General features: G+C 41.3%; 2 protein-coding genes and 1 non-coding gene across 7 annotated transcripts in view; 1 reads left to right on the top strand and 2 right to left on the bottom strand.

The window, feature by feature from the left end:
- KNL1 (kinetochore scaffold 1) overlaps window positions 1–9,962 on the bottom strand; it is a 31,333-nt gene extending 21,371 nt beyond the window's left edge. For 2 of the 5 annotated variants that reach the window (XM_085307369.1, XM_085307370.1), the window contains exons 1-8: window positions 6,579–6,639; window positions 6,109–6,148; window positions 5,118–5,177; window positions 3,494–3,555; window positions 2,965–3,020; window positions 2,466–2,505; window positions 1,297–1,334; window positions 841–896 (exon numbers count right to left, since the gene is read on the bottom strand). In XM_085307369.1, coding sequence (XP_085163495.1) covers window positions 841–896; window positions 1,297–1,334; window positions 2,466–2,505; window positions 2,965–3,020; window positions 3,494–3,555; window positions 5,118–5,177; window positions 6,109–6,148; window positions 6,579–6,613 — 387 coding nt within the window. In that variant the 5' untranslated portion in view covers window positions 6,614–6,639. The other 3 variants (XM_085307371.1, XM_085307373.1, XM_085307372.1) reach the window with 3 other exon arrangements.
- A 457-nt stretch (window positions 9,963–10,419) lies between these two features.
- TRNAS-GCU (transfer RNA serine (anticodon GCU)) lies at window positions 10,420–10,501 on the top strand. Its single transcript has one exon. It is a non-coding gene; the product is annotated as a tRNA-Ser (tRNA).
- A 1,946-nt stretch (window positions 10,502–12,447) lies between these two features.
- Window positions 12,448–17,847, bottom strand: RPUSD2 (RNA pseudouridine synthase domain containing 2). The gene is made up of 3 exons (XM_085307368.1): window positions 17,388–17,847; window positions 16,565–16,861; window positions 12,448–15,845 (listed from the first exon to the last, which is right to left on the bottom strand). Exons 1-3 carry the CDS (start codon window positions 17,766–17,768, stop codon window positions 15,054–15,056), a joined length of 1,470 nt encoding a protein of 489 aa, XP_085163494.1. The 5' UTR covers window positions 17,769–17,847; the 3' UTR covers window positions 12,448–15,053.
- Window positions 17,848–17,855: the final 8 nt, after the last annotated feature.

The following is a 17,855-nucleotide window of genomic DNA, read 5'->3' as shown; positions in this document are numbered from 1 at the left end:
TTCCCTCCTTCCCTGGACTAAGAAGATTTTAGTCTCCTTATCAAACGTCATGAACATATTGATCAGGACCAACTTCATGCTTACTTCAAGTTACATATGATATTTTCTAATGCATGAAATAAAGTACATTAGAAAAAGCAGAACTATATTACGTAAAACAGGGAGAGCTAAATCATTATAGTCTTGTAGTATGCATGTTCTGAACTACACTAAAATCTTTTTTAACTGCTTTTTAACAGGCTTTTTAAAACATGCTTTAATAAGGGCTAAATACTTTTATAACCTATCCCCTTAAACTCAACATGGCCAGAAGCTATTGGGAGACTGTTTTGGCAAGGACTTCTTTGAGAAAGTACTGCCAAAACATCATGGTTGAAGTGTAAAACAGTGCAGAAATCTGGTGCAACTATGTCTACAAGAGTCTTATCACTTGAGTCAACTAAAGAACTTCAGTTGCATTCTATTATCAGTCATTGTGATTTTTCTAAATCTTAAACAATAGGGACAGAGAATACATTTGTGGATATCTATTCTATACTATGGAATAAAAAGTACCTGAGCTTTAATAACCAGACCTATTTGAAACATAAGCTCCTTTGCATATTCTTAGATAAGATTTAGAAAGAATGGAGAAACTAACTTTGCATACAAATTAGTATGCACTTTTAGAAATAAAAGTTCGCATTATCACAGTATAATGCTTATCAGACTGAGAACCTACTCAGAAAACCCCCCACCCTTGAAAATATAGAAGATTCCCCTTCAGAGGAATTTTACATGATTACAATGATTTATCTTTTTAGGTACAGTACAGAGAGAAAAAAAAATGCCTTCATATACCTCAGTCTGCTGCACCAATGCCTGGATAGGGGCATGAAGCAAAGTTTCCATCCCTGCTGGGAAAAAACAAACAAACAAACAAACAAACAAACAAAAAAATCAAAAAAAAAGAGAAAACAAACAAAAAACCAAAATTCCCTTTGTCGAGCTCATTTTATTATTATTCTACACCCTAAACTAAAGATCTATACACTGATTTTATAAATGTCACTTTCTGAGTAAGCACAATTAAAACCAATATATCCTGAGACATATTTTCAGTAATCCTTTGAGCGTGCAGAGAAGCTGCCCATACTTAAACCCATACAATACAACACTTGTAAACAGCTTTATGGGACAAACTGTGTTCATGTAACAGTTGTCTCAGTGAGGACACTGTTCTGGGATTATTAAAAATACTCGAAGAGAATCAGTACTTTGGAATAAAAACCATCATTTTGTTATTTTAAAACTCACCAGTGATCTCACACTGAACAGCTTCAGGTTCTTCATTTCTGCAAAAGGTGGTTCAGATAAACAGCTTGTTAAAAGATTTCAAATCAGAGGGCTTCAATAGTGTATTGAAAGGCAGAAAATTCAGTTGCATAGTTGGTAAGGGACTAGGCAATAGATGAACACTGCAAATAGGTCTGCAATATATTCCAGCTGAAGTTACAATCTTACTGACTCATAAGATCCTGCCATCTTACCATGCCATAAGCCATCAATCAATCAATACAATACAGCTGACATTTTTTTTTTCTCCAATAGCAAGAGAGAAAAGATGAATTATTTATTTTTAACTCCACTGTCAGTTATTCCCTTTCTCTTTGAGGAATTGAAGCTGTGTCCCTAATGCTCAAGTTTGTTTCTTTGTAAAACAAAAAGCCATGTATACTGACCAACTTGGATGGCTTTCAGTCTGATTTTTAATACCTTCTGCTCTTCACTCTTTTCTTTACTTTTACTCTTTCAAGACCAAGAAAGCTTAGCTAGAGTACTGATTTTTTTCAGTATATGCTATTGTGTAAGTTCGAAACATTTGAAAACATAAGTTAACTATAGCTGTACCCAAGCTGTTTCCTTGCTATACATTTTAGATACAAGAAAATCTCCTTCAAACATAGAAACTGCCTAAATCCATTACTTTACTCACCAGCTCATTTTAATTTTAAAAATTCCATCATTTTGTTTTATCTAGACGTCCTCTAGAACTTTGAGGACGGACTAGCACTTTATCTTTAGGAGAGAAAGTTACATTAAATAAATATCTAAGACTATGTCTATCAGATATGGAATCTGGTAGGTCTTTCCTGGCAGACATTCACAAGCAATCAAACTTGGAAGGCGGGAGTTTCAAGCCATAAATAATAATAATAAAATCTGACAATTATTATTATTATTATTAGGAAATCCTTATCTTTTTCTGAGTGACCAACATGGCTATATATATGGGGGGGGGGTTGTTTGCAGAATCCCCTCTCTCACCAATTAAAAGCACTCAGCAATTTTATATCTAAGATAAATATTATATGGCATTTGTCTGTTTCTCTGAGAAAAAGCATTTTAACAGTTGGATGCCATAAAAAGAAATGTATGTGCAGGACAGAGCTCTAGAATCATGGGAATTKTTTTCTCAAACTTACTGATTAAGCAGGATTTGTTTCCTTGTATCTGCTGCACACTCTAAAAACAATAAAAATTAGACATTGGAATGTGAGAAACGGCATCAAAACATTCAAAGATTAGAACTTTTTTTTTCTGTATAGCTTGCTTTTGAGTTCTCACTCTTGACATGCCTTCCCATCAAGACAACAGCCCTTAGAAGCAGAGCAGTTGAAATTGCATTGGCCTTTCAGATCTCTCCTAAGGAATCTTTGATAGAGGGACCATGCCACTCTGCCTAGCTTTTGTTTGATGCAAAACCCCGAGTAATTTTTTTCTAGGTGTACTTTGCCTAAAATATAATTCCTGCGCTGAGCTACAAGCTCCAGCGTTCTAAGAAGTAATAGTTTCTCAGCCAGTCCATCRTAAACAGCTGACCATATCATCCCCATTAGTGACTGACAAGCCTACTTATTAAATTCTGAAATCTTGTTGCTAATAGTCTATGAACACTATCAAGAGAAGAGAAAGGAATTTTACCTGTATTTTCTTTCTCTGTYACATTAGTCTTAAGATCTCTCTGGAAGACTCTGCAGCTAAAAACAAACAAACCCAGTTCTTGAAAATACAAGAAAGTAAAGTTAAAAATAAAACAAAACAGAAAACGACACAGCCCTGGTTTCAGTCTTTTCCCTACATGGTCTGTTCTGAAATCAGAATATCAAAAGCCAGAAGCTTACAAAACCCAATCATACTCTCCAGTAGGAAGATGCAATTTATCATACTTAGGATGAAAAATCACTAAAAAGGTCAATGGGAAGCAATAACACTTAATTATAGAAAATTCCTTCTTAACCATTTTTTTCTGGCTATGAAAAAAAATAAATTATGGCCTTCTTGGAACTCACAATCTGTGAATCTCAATATAAAATTTATAAACTGTTTATTTCCTTGAATATCCACACATCTCTRCGAACAGCAGTTTTAGAGGATACCAGATTATTACCAACAGACTGCCTTTTATATTTAAATATAGGATGTAAATCTGCATCCTTCAGAACAAACTTACTTTATGGTGTCCGCAAAGCTGACACGGCGAGAGTTTTTCCGACGTTTCTCCGTATTCACATGCTGACAATAAAGAATACAGCAGTGTGATATACAGAGTACAGTTCCTATTCCATAAGCCACAACAGGCATAACTTTTCATTAAAAACAAACAAAAAAAAAAAGCACACACACATCAAGTGTAACCCAACAAGTACATATATTTATTTACCAACTTCCTTAAACTACTTTATAGTTCTCTAGTGCCTCTCCTCCTGACCTATAGATTCYCCTCTCAGAAGAAGTAGGATCTAGAGAAGATCATCTTATAAGAACTACCTGGTTTCAGATACAAGAAGCAAAACTTCAGTTATAAAGATTTTTACTCATATCGCCTTATATACTAGGGAAAAAATAGGTAGCTGCTTAGCAAGGGAGCTGCAGGATTTTTCTTTAGCTTTCCATGACAAGAATTGGAAGAAAAAAAAATGTCATTTTTTTTTGAGCGAGAAAACAAAGCAAAGAATGCATGAAAGAATCAAAGTTACCATAGATAATTTTGCTATTGAAAGATGGTGTTACTGACTACATGATCCTACTAATGCAGCATTATGAAGTATTTGACAATGCAGTATTACATATACTGGAAAGATAACCCATCATATCACCACAGCACAGTTCTTTGCGATAACCTTCCGTAACTAAGTAGCTCCATCTCAGGACAATTAAGCACTCATTTAAAAAAATAGGCAAAGTATTCAGGGACCAGGCCTGATACGTGCATAAGACTAACAAGGCCTGTAATAGACTTCAAACATTTTTTTTTTAATAATGCGAGCAAACAAGCAGTTATGAACAATGTCAAACTATCTGTGATAGCATTACATTGCTAATCAGCAATATTGTCCATCATTGCTAACAGATTATAGGAGTGAAGACTTGCAACTGAGAAGATCCTCTAAAGAGTAAGTTATTCTCTTTTAATACTCAATCCAGTTCTGAAACAGGTATTGTGCCCAAATATTTCAGGGTCATATTTCATATTCTGAAGAAATTATTGGAGAGTTTTTCACTGTTTTCAATTTCCGTGATGAGCAACAGATACATGCAATATGTGATGTAACTAGAACATTAATCCATAGAACAAATCTTAAGTAGAAATAACATTTAAAAAAAAAGTTCAAACTGAACAGTTCTATAGTCACAAGTTCTAAGAAGCAACAGGCACTGTAAACATGGAATATATTCTGTATGTAATTCTGGAAGAAAATRCTTATATTTAATTTTTATGTTTAGCTTTATGTTAAGTTTGCAGGGTAATATTTTAAGATGTAAAGCTATCTTAATTACTTTATCAGTTTGAACAGAAGCAAGTCAAACTTCAAGTAAAATGGACTATAGCAGAGTCTGTTAATCTCTGGCTATTCTTTTCTTAAGAGAAGAAACATTCTGATATAAAACAAAAGTATTAAATAAAGTCAACATATTATAACATTTAATACTTCAAATATTGTTCTCTCTAAAGAGTCGTTACTACAAGCATTTTTATTCTTGTCCTGTTCCAAATACACAATTTACAGAACAATGAGTTAGAAGCAAGCTGAAAACATTACAAGCATCAGCAAGGAAGGATGTAACAGACCTACCTGAGTGAATTCATTCCCATTTCCAAGATCATGAAGAGGACTTCGTGGAGCCTTTAAAATCTAAAAGAAAATACAATAGCTGAGAAGATGAACCATAACTAAAACCAAACAAAGTATCAAGCAGGAAACAAATGGAGTAATAAGCTGTGGTTTACTCACAGCTAGTGTACAAGCACTTCAAAATGTCACTTGTGCAGAAAAAAAAATTACCATGAATCACCTGGCATGACTTAGAATTTGATTTTGCATTGAGCACTTGTCCCAGACTCTGATCTTGCTTTACACCAAAACACCATACGCAGGAATTCAGTTGAAATTACACTATTTTCTGAACTTGTACGAGCAGTCAAAGATTAGAGATACCAGATTTGGCATCTTGTATAAAATGAGGAGGCTTTGTCATAAAAGAATGAGTAGCAGTCTCAAGCAAGGTTTTGCAAAAAATCTTTTCTACCACAAAGATTTTGACTGAAAAGCAAGGGAGATAGATGCATGGTGTTGGATCTTAGTTTGGGAGGTAAACTGCGGTGGGACAGAGAAAAAGGAAAGGAGTATAGGCAGCCAGCCTATTCTCTGCCTTAAAAAAAAATGCATCACAAAGCTAATGTCTTGCGTCTTCTTTGAGAATTAATTTAGGAATGATAGCCTTAAATAAACAAAATTTCAAATAAGTAAGATAAAGCAAAGATAGTAGGATAAAGCTATGTGAACAGCAAAGTTTTCAGGCTTGAATATATCAGCCAACCTATATGCACARCAAACTTATTTCAAGAAAACTCAAAAACCAATTACATCGCCAGACAGAGAGAATTTATAAGACCCACCAGTCTCACAATCAAAAACTCCCATAAATCTAATAGGTTCTTGCTTTGCTTTTGAAATGCTTTTCTTCAGACAATGATGAGACAAATGAGTCTGCCTTTACAGTTTCCCTTTCTTTTCTTCACACACCCATATGGTTTTATTTTGGGAAATGCCTCAAGTTACTCACGGAGGAAAGCCTTTTCCCTCTGATGCGCTCTGTATTATCACTAAAGGGAGGGAAAAAAGAAATGGATATTAGTCTATAACCTTGCACCAAGATGTATTTCTTGAACAATACTGCCACACTTTTAAAGTTAAACTGATTGCTCTATTATTTAAAAAAATGTGAAATTACTTAATCAAGCTTTCCCAGAATAGTTAAATTCCAGCCCTACCACCCAAAAATAAGATTTGGAATATTCAGCTGGTTCCCTCAATCCCTTTTGGTCAGTTATTCTCCAGAAAATCCACTGCTATGAAATTTCCTCTGAGCTTTCCTATGTACAGTAAGAGCAACTCCCGGCTCTGCCTCTTCACAACAGAGAATGCATTTCATTCCAGAGATGCTGAAGAATACATTTGGATTAAGCCACAGTTCACCTCTAAARGACAGCAATATTTATACCACAATAAGAACCTTATGAGCTTTCAACTTACTTTTCCATGTTAGGGTCTGAATAAATCTTGTCCATTTCTGAAGGATGTGTCTTTCTTATAAAATATAGTACTGAAATGCAAAAACATTAATGAATTTCAGTAAGAAAATTGCACACAATTACAAATACATTTGAGCCTTGGTTAGATACCATAACCTTTCCCTCTACTTTTCTTTAGTCACAGAAATGCACCGAAGTTTGATGGGGAGCTCTCAAGCTCAAGTTTTCTACAGTGTATCGTGGTACTAAACAGCAGTGCTAGGCAGTTAGAGTCTTAACTTTAAACAGAAGAATGCCTAATGAGTAAGAATCAAACTGTTGGAGATAACATGATCAAAGTTTATACAATGCAAAGTTTGCTGTGGCACACAAGACAGTTCTTCATTCACTACCACTCCCCTCACACATCATATTTAGATCAGTCCAAACAACTGTATTTCCATATTCCCACTAGCAGGGAGAACGAGAACACTTCAAAAAAGTTGCATAGGCTAGTGAAATAACATGCACTGAGAGGATGTCTGTTAACAAAGGCTTAATATTGTCTATAGTTTTGTGTAAACCACAAAAAATTAAAACCTTTGAATACCAAGAACATCAGTCTCCTTTGGATCTGCCTTAGGCCACGCACATAAAATTAACACGTGCAATTTTAGGTGCTTTTCCTAGATTTCAGTCATGGTATTTATCTACATGCACCCCCTTCTATCACTGTGTAAAGTACATAAACAACTTAACTATGTAAAGGCTATAAACAATCTGATAGCATATATCATACTACTTTATTTTACCCTTTCTAAATCTCAGCAAGCAGCATTATAAAAACCCTTGCCTTAGGCAAGGGTCAAGTGGATTGTTAAACTGCAGAAACAAAGAGCTCTAAAAATTGCTCAGCTTTTGCCTTTCACAGAATAGCTGAGATTGGAAGGGACCTTTGAAGGTCATCTAGTCCAATCCCCCTACTCAAAGCAGGATAAACTAGRGCAGCTTGCTCAGCACATTGTTCCAGTCAGATTTTTAATATCTCCAAATATGGAGACTCCAAAACTTGCCTGGGCAACCTGTTCCAGTGCTTCACTACCCTCACTGTAAAAATTCTATGTTTACATCAAATTCCCTGGATTTCAATTTGTGGCCATTGCCTCTCATCCATTCCCTATATACCACTGACAATAGTTGGGCTTCATCTTCTTCACACTCTCCAAGAGATTTATACTCACAAATAAAATACTCCTTGAGCTTTCTCTTCTGTAGGCTAAACAGCCCCAGCTCTCCAAGCCTTTCCTCTTATGTCTGATGCTCCACTCAATTATGATTGTGGCCCTTTCCTGGACTCTCTCCAGTAGCTCCATGTCTCTCTCCCACTGGGGAGCCCAGAACTTGGCACAGTCCTCTAGATACGGCCTTACCAGGGCAGAGTAGAAGGAAAAAATCACCTCCATTGACCTGCTGGCAATACTCTTCCTGATGCAGCCCAGGATACAGTGGGCCTTATTGGCCACCAGGGCACGTTGCTGGCTCACTGTCACCTTGTTGTCCACCAGGATCCCCATGTGCTTCTCTGTAGAGCTGCTCTCCAGCTGGTTGGCCCCTAGCCTATACTGGTGCACGGGGTTATTCCTCTCCGAGAGCAGAACTTTGCGCTTCCCTTTGTTGACCTTCATGAAATTCCTCTCTGCCCATCTCTCCAGCCTGAGAGAAAGGGCCATCTGAATGGCACAGCCCTCTGGTGTATCAGCCATTCACCCCAGCTTGTATCATCAGCAAACTTGCTGAGGGTGCGCTCTGTTCCATCATTCAGGTCACTGATGAATAAGTTGAACAGGACTGGACCCAGTATTAGCCTCTGGAGTGCAGCACTAGGGACTAACCTCTAACTGGACTTCGCATTGCTGATCACAGCCCTTTGAGGTCAGCAGTTCAGCCCATTTCGGTCCATCTCCAATTTCAGCTCATCTAACTGTCCACTTGTCCAGTCTGTGCTTCATCAATTTGTCATTGAGGACGTTAGGGCATAGAGCCAAAAGTCTTTCTTAAATCAAAATATATAACGTACACTGCCCTTCCCTCAACCACCAAGCCAGTATAAGAAACTCATACCTCATCATATAAGACATTTAAATCACAAATTCATAGCTCATTTTTCACACTAAAATTAAGCCTTATCTAGGGAATAACAGGCTCTAGAGTTACTTAAAATGCAAAGTTATATTAAATGCTATCATATATTATTGGAGTATTAATCATAAGGCAGAGTAGGGTTTGAATTGGGGGAGCAGATGAAGGGAAGGAACAATCTTTTCTTCATTCACTGCTTTTCAGAAACACCAGTTTGCTAAAATACAATGTTTTGGCAGGGCAAGAAGGCACAGTGAAAAAAACTTAACTAATGGAATTTTTTCCAGTAAATTTCTATTCACTTAAACAGGAAAAAAAAAGTAGTATTTTGAAGGCAGTATTAAGCATAAAGGTATAATAGCTAGAGCCAGAGAAAAATTTCCAGACTGACACTTTACTTGTAAACAAAAAGCTAATTTGCTAAAAGTAAGTTTAATATTTCTTGGTTTATTTTTGCAAAATATTTCCCCACACCATAAACCACCAAGAGATGCAGCAGGTTCACACTAGAAATTTAGATCAGTAAAAATAGTATCCTGAGAGGCCTTGGCCTTCAGAGTCTGCAGCTCTGGGGCTAGAAAAACAGGAAAAGGCTTTTTAGGCARGCATTTCCAAAACTAGCTCCCCAGCCAGCAGGGTAAAATTTTTGAATACAAAAACTGCTGTGCTGGATCAGACTAAACACAAAAGCTGTTTGCCCAGACATGAACTCCTTCACATTGGCCAATACTGGATTTTATCAGTCAGTTTATCCAGAGATCCACCTCCCTCTGARAAGACAACATCACAGAATCATAGACTGGGTAAGGTTGGAAGGGACCTCTGGAGATCACCTAGTCCAACCTCCCTGATCAAGCAGGGTCACCTAGAGCATGTTAGACAGGGTTGCATCAAGCCAGGCTTTGAATATTTCCAGAGAAGGAGACCCCACAACATCTCTGGACAACCTGTTCCAGGGCTCTGTCACTCTCACAGYGAAGAAATTCCTCCTCAGCACGCTGAAATCTCCTCAGGCCGCCTGGACACCGGCCTGCGGGCAAGGTCTCTACATCTCCAGGACCCGCTTTCTGTTCCAGCCCTTTGTCTCCCCACCCATCACCAGGCGTTAACCCGCAGGAACCGTCTGGGCGACAAGCAACCGCGCTGTCGCCACAGCAGGGCCCGCGCGTCCCCAGCACGACCTCTTCTCACCCCGGAGCCCCTCCGCGGCTGCCCTCCAGGCATCTCACCCGCTACTCTGGCCGCGGCCCTCACGACTGCAGCCGACAGAGCGCCGCCGCCTCACCGTCACTGCCCTCCGACCCCCTATCTCCCATTGGCCGCCGCCGCCTCACGATTCAAACCTAACCGCCGCTTCTCGCGCATGCGCCCCGCGCCAACCAACCGTCGTGACGACAGCGGAGTGGCGCCCTACGGTAGTCGCCGTACAACATGGCGCCTCCCAGCATGCCGTTCAATATGGTGGCCTCCATGGAATTAGCCCCGTGCCTGCCATTTCAGTATTTCCGCTCGTCAGCACCTGGTGCGCCCAAAGGCTTAAGGCCGTCGGGACAGTGATCAGCCTCGGAAGGGTCGCTTGGTTTCCGCACGGTAACTTCAGTCTGCTTTATGCCTACAGAAAACCGGGCTGCCGACGCCCCCTTACAGAGCAAGGGAGGATAGAGCATGACACAAGAGCCGTTGTCAAAGTTTCTTATAGGCTAAGCGAGAAGAAAGGTTTTCATGACGAGGTGGCCGAGTGGTTAAGGCGATGGACTGCTAATCCATTGTGCTCTGCACGCGTGGGTTCGAATCCCATCCTCGTCGAGTGTGTGTTTTTTTTTTCTTTCTTTTTTTTCTTTTCTTTTCTTCTTCTGTTTCTTTCTCTCTTCCCTCCCTCCTCCTGCAGGGTAGCTGAGGTACTCACTGCCGCTGCAGGCACCGCATAGCCGGCTCATGGTGCCGCCAAAACCACGGCAAGCTCTGCCCCAGCCCCACCACGCTGCTGGGGCTGCTCCGGGGCTGCCGTGTCCCGTGGGAGCAGCCGTCTGGGCTTGTGCCCCAAACGGGCCTGTGGCCCTCTGCCAAACCCATCCTGCCTCATTCCTGCAGCCTCTAGGCTTCAGACCTGGAGCAAGAAGTCCTTTGTGTTTAAAGCCTCTAACTTACCCTTCCCTTCCTACCCAGATTAAAAAGATTGGATGAGTTGATGCCCTAGTCTCACTCAGGAAAATATTACCTCAGGAATAGAGGGGAATGGGTATTTAATTAAAGAACTTAGTGTTTCAGACAAGGGTTTTCTTTGCTAGGCAGATCCCACTATAAAAAGGAAAGACACATTGTCCTTTGAGCAACAGAGCTAATGGAGCCAGGTCTCTTAGTGTGTTGCAGCAGAGCACACATCTATCTCGCTCCATCCCTCTCACATTTTCCCTCTCCCCACCTGCAAATGAACCACACCACAACACTTTCCTTTCTCTACYACATCCCCTAGAAGTCAGGGTGGTCTTCTGGCCCCTATAGCTGCACTGGAGGGCTCCCTCTGTGCAGAAGGTTCTTCCAGGTGGGAAGAAGCGCATTTCTTCTGCTTATTATTCTCTTGGGCCCTGTGAGCTGTCCAGGCTCTTAAACACATTCCCTCTCTTGGGCCTGGTCCAAAGACCCTCAGAAACCTATCACGCTCTAAAGCTGGAAGTAGGGAAGCCTCCGGGAACAATTTATGAGTCTCTTTTGCAGCCCAAACAACTTGTTTTATATAGACTAATTTAGTTCTTAGTAGGACCTCAGGGTAAATAATGTGTGCAAGATTAGGAGTTGAGGGGGCTCCAGCCAAATTAATCCCAACTCCTCACTGAAAATTACATCAAGGCTTGCTTTAGAAAAATAATTACTGCAACTGGCCTCACTTTTACTGACGTTAAGAAGATTTAAAAAGTATAAATGATTGCCTCTCAGAGACCAGAGCAACTCTTCCTCTTCATATAATTCATCAATAGTTAGTTTTTAAAAATCCAAAACAAGAAGTTAATGGAACAGAAGAGCTTCCATGAGACCGTTATGCTCGACAGGTTAAACACATTAATTACAGCTATTTAAAAGGGTCTTCCACATAATTTACTGGAAGAGTTCTGCAAGCCCTCCAGGCAAATTTAATTACACTTAAATCTTTGTGGAAATTAATTATACTAAAACCTATGAGGAGTATAGCCAAATCATGACTCTTTATTCTAGCAAATGTCCCCCAAAATGGGCTGGTTAAGACAAGACTGCCAAGTGTTACCCCRAGGAAGATTAAGTCTCTTGGCCATGTTTTGTGGGTTAATTCTGATTCAGTCCTACATGTTAGGTTTCTAGCACAACAGCTGGGTAAGGCATAGTAAAGTTCCCAGGCAGAATGCAGTATTTACCACAGAACTAATCTTAAACAGTGAAATCACAAGACATTTCTAATAGCAAAACTTCTCCTCTTAGCAAAATACAAAACACTGACTTACTGTGCATGTTCACAAAGGCAAGCCATAGCACATACCAGTTGGATTCTGCAGAAACCTGGCTACTGTGCCATGTGAAACCACCAGCTTTGAATTCGAATGAAATGAAATATGACACAACTACCAGCAGATCCTTGTGAAATCAATCTTAAACTTTCATACTTAGAAGTGTCTTAAAAACAGCGCTCACAGCATTTCTTGACCAGCAGGATGCATCACAATAATTTAAAAGCAGCAATTATGCATTGCCAGAAAGAGTAAGACAACAGCAACAAGCTGTAGTTCCTTAATAGGCTCTTCAGTCATCCAGTCTTTATTGGTACAAGCACTGGTACATCCTTTTCAGATGGCTGTTCTTTACAGAGAGAATATAATTTAGGCTGCATCATCGTATACCTCAAGGCTCAATTTAAGACTAAGCTACCTCAAAACTCACTATCTTCTCCTGGTGCCTAAAACTAGTAGCAGCTGCACACAGACTTATATTCTGAATGTGCTCAAGTTTCATTTACACTATTACATGAAGTTGTATTTCAATGTATGAAAAAAATTAGGCACTGACTTTTTAGTGTCATCTCTCAAACGCAGGAAAGCTTTTACCTCCCTTGTTCAACAAGCTGCCTACAATTAACATTAGACTAGACCTCAATACATGACAGTAAAACATCTGTGGTTAAACTGAAATCACTAACCCTGGCAAGACGTGAGAGGTTCTGAATGACTCTTATATTCAACCCATCAGCAGGACGATATGGGACAAAAATAAATCACTTGGTTACTTTGGGCTTTTAGAAAAGCAAGCACTGGTTTACTCTATGTCTGTGCACAGGACCTGATCCTGGTAACATCTGTGGATATTGACAAATGAGTTTCAGGGCCTCGCCAAGGAGGAAGGTAGTCCTGCAGGCCTGGCAAACAGGCCTGGAGCATTTGCTGTCCCAGGTACCCCGTTCAGGGACACCTGTGAAGCAAAGGTTTCACAGAATCATAGAATGGCTGAGGTTGGAAGGGTCCTCTGGAGATCATCTAGTCCAACCCCCCTACTTAGCAGGGTCACCTAGAGCATGCTAGACAGGGTTGCATCCAGGCAAGCTTTGAGTATCTCCAGAGAAGGAGACTCCACCACCTCTCTGGGCAACCTGTGCCAGTGCTCTGTCACTCTCACAGTGAAGAAATTCCCCTTCACATTCAGGTGGAACTTCCAGTGGTTCAGTTTTAGCCCATTGCCTCTTGGTCCTGTTGCTGGGCACCAGTGAAAAGAGTTTGTCCCCATCCCCTTGACACCCTCCCTTCAGGTACTTAGACATTGATAAGATTCCCCCTCAGGCTAAACAGGCCCAGCTCTCAGGCAGATGCTCCAGTCCTCTGACCATCTTTGTATGCCTATGCTGGACTCTCCAGTAGCTCCATGTCTCTCTTRTACTGGGGAGCCCAGAACTGGACACAGGATTCAAGATGTACCCACAGCAGGGCTAAGTAGAGGGGGAGGATCACCTCCCTCCACCTGCTGGCAACACTCTTCCTAATGCAGCCCAGGATTAGGATTGTTTCTTCCAACAATTTGGAGGAGATAAGACTATAAACTAGTAATAGAATAGGTGTATAAAAATCATGTTTGGCTGACTTGAGAGATGGTTATTGCTTCTTAGCACACAGTATGACAAAGATGAAGCATCTGAGCCTGGACCACACTCTGACAAGGTTATTTGTCTTCTGGACTCTTTCCTACATCTTTAAAAGTGTTTCTTCAGCATTTTAGAAATGCATAACCCTCCACAAGTCCACATGTGGACATGGGTGTGGAGAGCTGTGGATACAGAACAGGTAGAGAGATGCCACTGTCTGTAGATAGACTTGAAGTAACATGATTCTTCCCAGGTTCTGATTGTCTCCTGCAGTCACTGTAGCTAGTCATTACTACTAACAAATAAAGAAAAAGAAAGGAACCTAAAACAGAATTATTATTCCGGCCTTGTCAGAGGCCAAGAAATGACTATATAAATACAGAGAAATAGTGAAATTTAACACATTTTTAGTTAGGTTTCCAAGATGATTATATATATATAAAAAAAAGTGGCTCGGGGTTTGTAAAACTGTTTTTCTTTAAAACCAATTATCACACCGAAGCACAGATGAAGCAACCCTTCAGCAATTTAAGAATCTTAAATTAAGCAATTATTTGAAGGAACTCTGCAAGAATAATTTCCAAAAAAGAAAAGTCTATCAAAAATGGAAACCTTAATAGAAGAATGAAAGCAATGAAGACATGAACAACGAAGACACGGTAAACCACATAATGCTCTGTACAATGCAACAAGAATTATCTTGCCAGGAACAGATCAGCTTCACATTGCTTTGAGCTTACCTTATTTTGTTTTCAGTTTTAATGTTTTGTTTTAAACTAACCTGACAAATCAAAGCAGAAGTACTCTTCTGTATGACATGCTATCCAGCATGTTGAACAACATTCCAGCAGTTCTTATACTAAGCTAGAAGAACATCACATATAAGGATGGAAGGAAATCAGCTGTTGAATTTAAGTGTATGCACTTTGTGTGGGTAACTGAAAACAGAACATATGTTGAGGCAAAAGATGATGAAACTTGTTTCAAGCTGCCTGTGCCAAGTCATGTTGCACAAAAGTTTTAATAAACTAAACAGAAACATAACTCTAGTCTTGTAGCCCTGACTTCATGCCAGCGGTCAGGATAGGTCTCAGGTCTCAACAAGTTTTCCAATCCCATCTCAAGTCACATGCAGTTTGTTAACCACATTGAAAAGTAAACCTAAACAGAGCTGTCACTTTTACCACAAAGCATGCTTAGGTCTCTACAAGACAGTCCTTTCTGGCCATGCTACAAGTGTCCATAGATAYCAAAGTTCTTTTGTCATTCCTTCCAGTCTTCCATTGCCCACTCAGGCATCTTGGAGCAATACTCAAACTCTGTTCCCTTATAGCGCAAGGCATGCAGGTACATCACCAGCTCCTTAGGAGATGGGTCTCGCCTTGTAATTTTACACTCCACACACAGAGGGTCCTTCTCTTCTGAACCTGTCTCTCCCATTGGCCCATCCCAATTCTCACATGAACTAGTTTCTTTATTTTTTTCAAGTGTTTCCAGGTTGGTATCAGAGTTCTGTAGACAAACTGGTATTTTGCCTCTCTCTGAATCTTTAGTGTCCTCAGAAGGGCAGGAGTTCCCATTTACAGGATCAACCTGCACAGATTCCATCCAGTCACTTGAATTACCACACTCTTTATTTTCCGCACTGAGGTTCAAGTCCTCCTCTGAAATATTCAAAACATCCAAGCTCTGTTTGGAACGATGTTCATCTACCAGTGCTTTCAAGAGTTCTTCATCTGTTTTATCAATCTTGCCACCTTTGCCCCTTTCAGGACCCCAAGCTTTCATATTATAGATAGGGTCATTGACAATAGGATATCCCAAGTACTGCAAATGTACCCGAATCTGGTGAGTGCGGCCAGTTTGTGGAAGACACTGGACCACGCTGGTCTTGCCATTGTAACTGAGTCTCTGGAACACCGTTTTGCAGGATTTCCCTTTGGGGTCCACACGACACACTCCCACTTTGTAAGAAACAACCAGTATGGGCTCTTCACAGACCACTTCGTGTTCTGGGAACTCCCCCACCACACGACAGACATACTCCTTTTCCAGCTATAGGGAGAGAAAAGAAAGAGAGTAAGCGTTAGAAAAACTCCTTAGAACAGAAAACTGTCTCTGTTCTGATTACATAGTCTCATCCTAGTTAGTTGTCTCTTTCTCTTCACTGAAATACATCTGTAGGCAAGCTACTCCCAGAGTGTTATTACAGCTAAACAGAAGGAAAAAAAACCCGCAGCTATTTAAACACAAATTTTTCTTGCTCCTTCTTTGTTCTGCAACCAAATAGAACTTGAAAACTAAGAGCCTGACCTATTTTTGTCACTTTCAACTCAAGAGTCACCTCTATGTGTTTTATTGTGATCTTTCTTTTACTGAAGTAAATCCTAGAGGATAGCTCCCCACAGCTATGGTTCTTTTGCACTGAGAACCATTGTGAAGTGAAAAAAACTTCTAAGTCTTTTAAAAATTGAGGAAAGTATTAAGTGACTGACATTTCTAATAAGTAAAACTGCTCTGTAACTACTATAACACAGAGAATGCTCCCTCCCAAAGGGAGAGATATCACATTCAGTTTTGTATTATCAAAATCAAGCAAGTTTTTGCTCAGTCTTTCCCTCTTGAGGCCTCCACACCTTGTACAGTAAGAATATGAAGACGACTACAGACTGTTCTGGGAACTTGGGCTTCTTCAGACCAAAGTTTTAACTGACTTTTTACCAAATCTGTTTCAATGTATTACGAAAGAGACCCCAAAAGCCTTTCGTTCTCACCTGTCTCTGCCGAACCTGCTCATCAATCCTCTTGGATACCTCTGCAGTCTTGGCAAACATCAGTACTCCTGAGGTCATGCGATCGAGTCGGTGAATTGTATGCAATTCTTTCAGATTATGCTCTTTGCCTAGGATGAAGATGACTGTGTTGTGACGAAATCTGCCACAAGGATGTACTGGTAAAGAGGATGGTTTGTCTACAACTACCACCTCATCATCCTCCACTAAGATTTGGATAGGCTGGGCAGTGACTGGAGGCTCATGGCGATGCACTGTATTCCTGAGGAAATCATTATTCTGCAAGAAATATGTGATTAGAGTGAATCTGGCCAATCTAACCACCCTGTATAGCTATGCACAACTGAAAGCTGATCTTGTGGAGCAAATGAAAGCTCTGATCATCCTAGAAACCATGATTTAATACAACAATTCATCGCATTAACTCATTTAAGTTCAATAACCTGCCTCAAGCAACAGCCCCATGCCTAGCACATTCTCAAGGGGCTGAGCAGGAAGCTATAAGGCACTCTGCATCTGCAGACCTGGCCAAGAGAGCAGGGCTGCAGGGAACAGATGTGCACATTCCCGATCCCCTGGGAAACCTGATTCCCTTTAAACGTTTACAGTCTTCAGTACCATCATGCGGTTATCACAAGGTGGTGGTCGAGGCAATGCTTACTGCTATAATTGAGCTGCGGTTTCCTGTTTCAGCTTACCGGCAGCTCCCCGCGATGCCGGCAGCCAGGAAGCACCTGACTCTCAGGGCGCGCCAGCTCGGCGGTTTCCAGCCCCAGGAGGAAGGCTGTTAGGGAAGGATGCCCACCTTCAGCACGATGTCCAGGTCGTGGACGGGCTGCTCATTGAGGCGGAGGCGGCCAGCGCGGGCGGCAGCGCGGTAGCAGGTGAGGGGCTGGGCGCGGAACTCTGTGCTAAAGACATGCGCGAGGGTTCGGCCCACCCAGCGGCCCTTGCAGTAGGTGCGGAAGTCGAAGTAGTAGGGCCGCACCTTGCGCAGTCCGCCCTCGAAGTAGTAGCTCGTCTCGGCGAAGTGCGCCTCTCCGAAGCTCACCCCTGAGCTCAGTTTCCGCGGGGGCGGCACGTAGCGCTCGCCTGCCGCCACCCGCCGCTTCTTGGGGGGCGGCGATGCCGCTGCCTCCTCGCCGCCGCCGCCATCTGGATCGGGGCCCGGCCGCGGCTCCGTCATTCCGCCGCGAGCCCAGCGGCGCAGCGCGCAGCGCAGTGCCGCCGCCGCCCGCAGCCTCGCGCCAGGCCCCGCGCGGCGCCGCCCGGG

This window comes from Rhea americana, unplaced genomic scaffold (assembly GCF_003343005.1).
Source record: "Rhea americana isolate MKP2758 unplaced genomic scaffold, rheAme1 scaffold_257, whole genome shotgun sequence".
Taxonomy (NCBI): domain Eukaryota; kingdom Metazoa; phylum Chordata; class Aves; order Rheiformes; family Rheidae; genus Rhea; species Rhea americana.
Note: the sequence above shows the minus strand (reverse complement) of the source record. Positions and strands in the feature narration are given on the sequence as shown.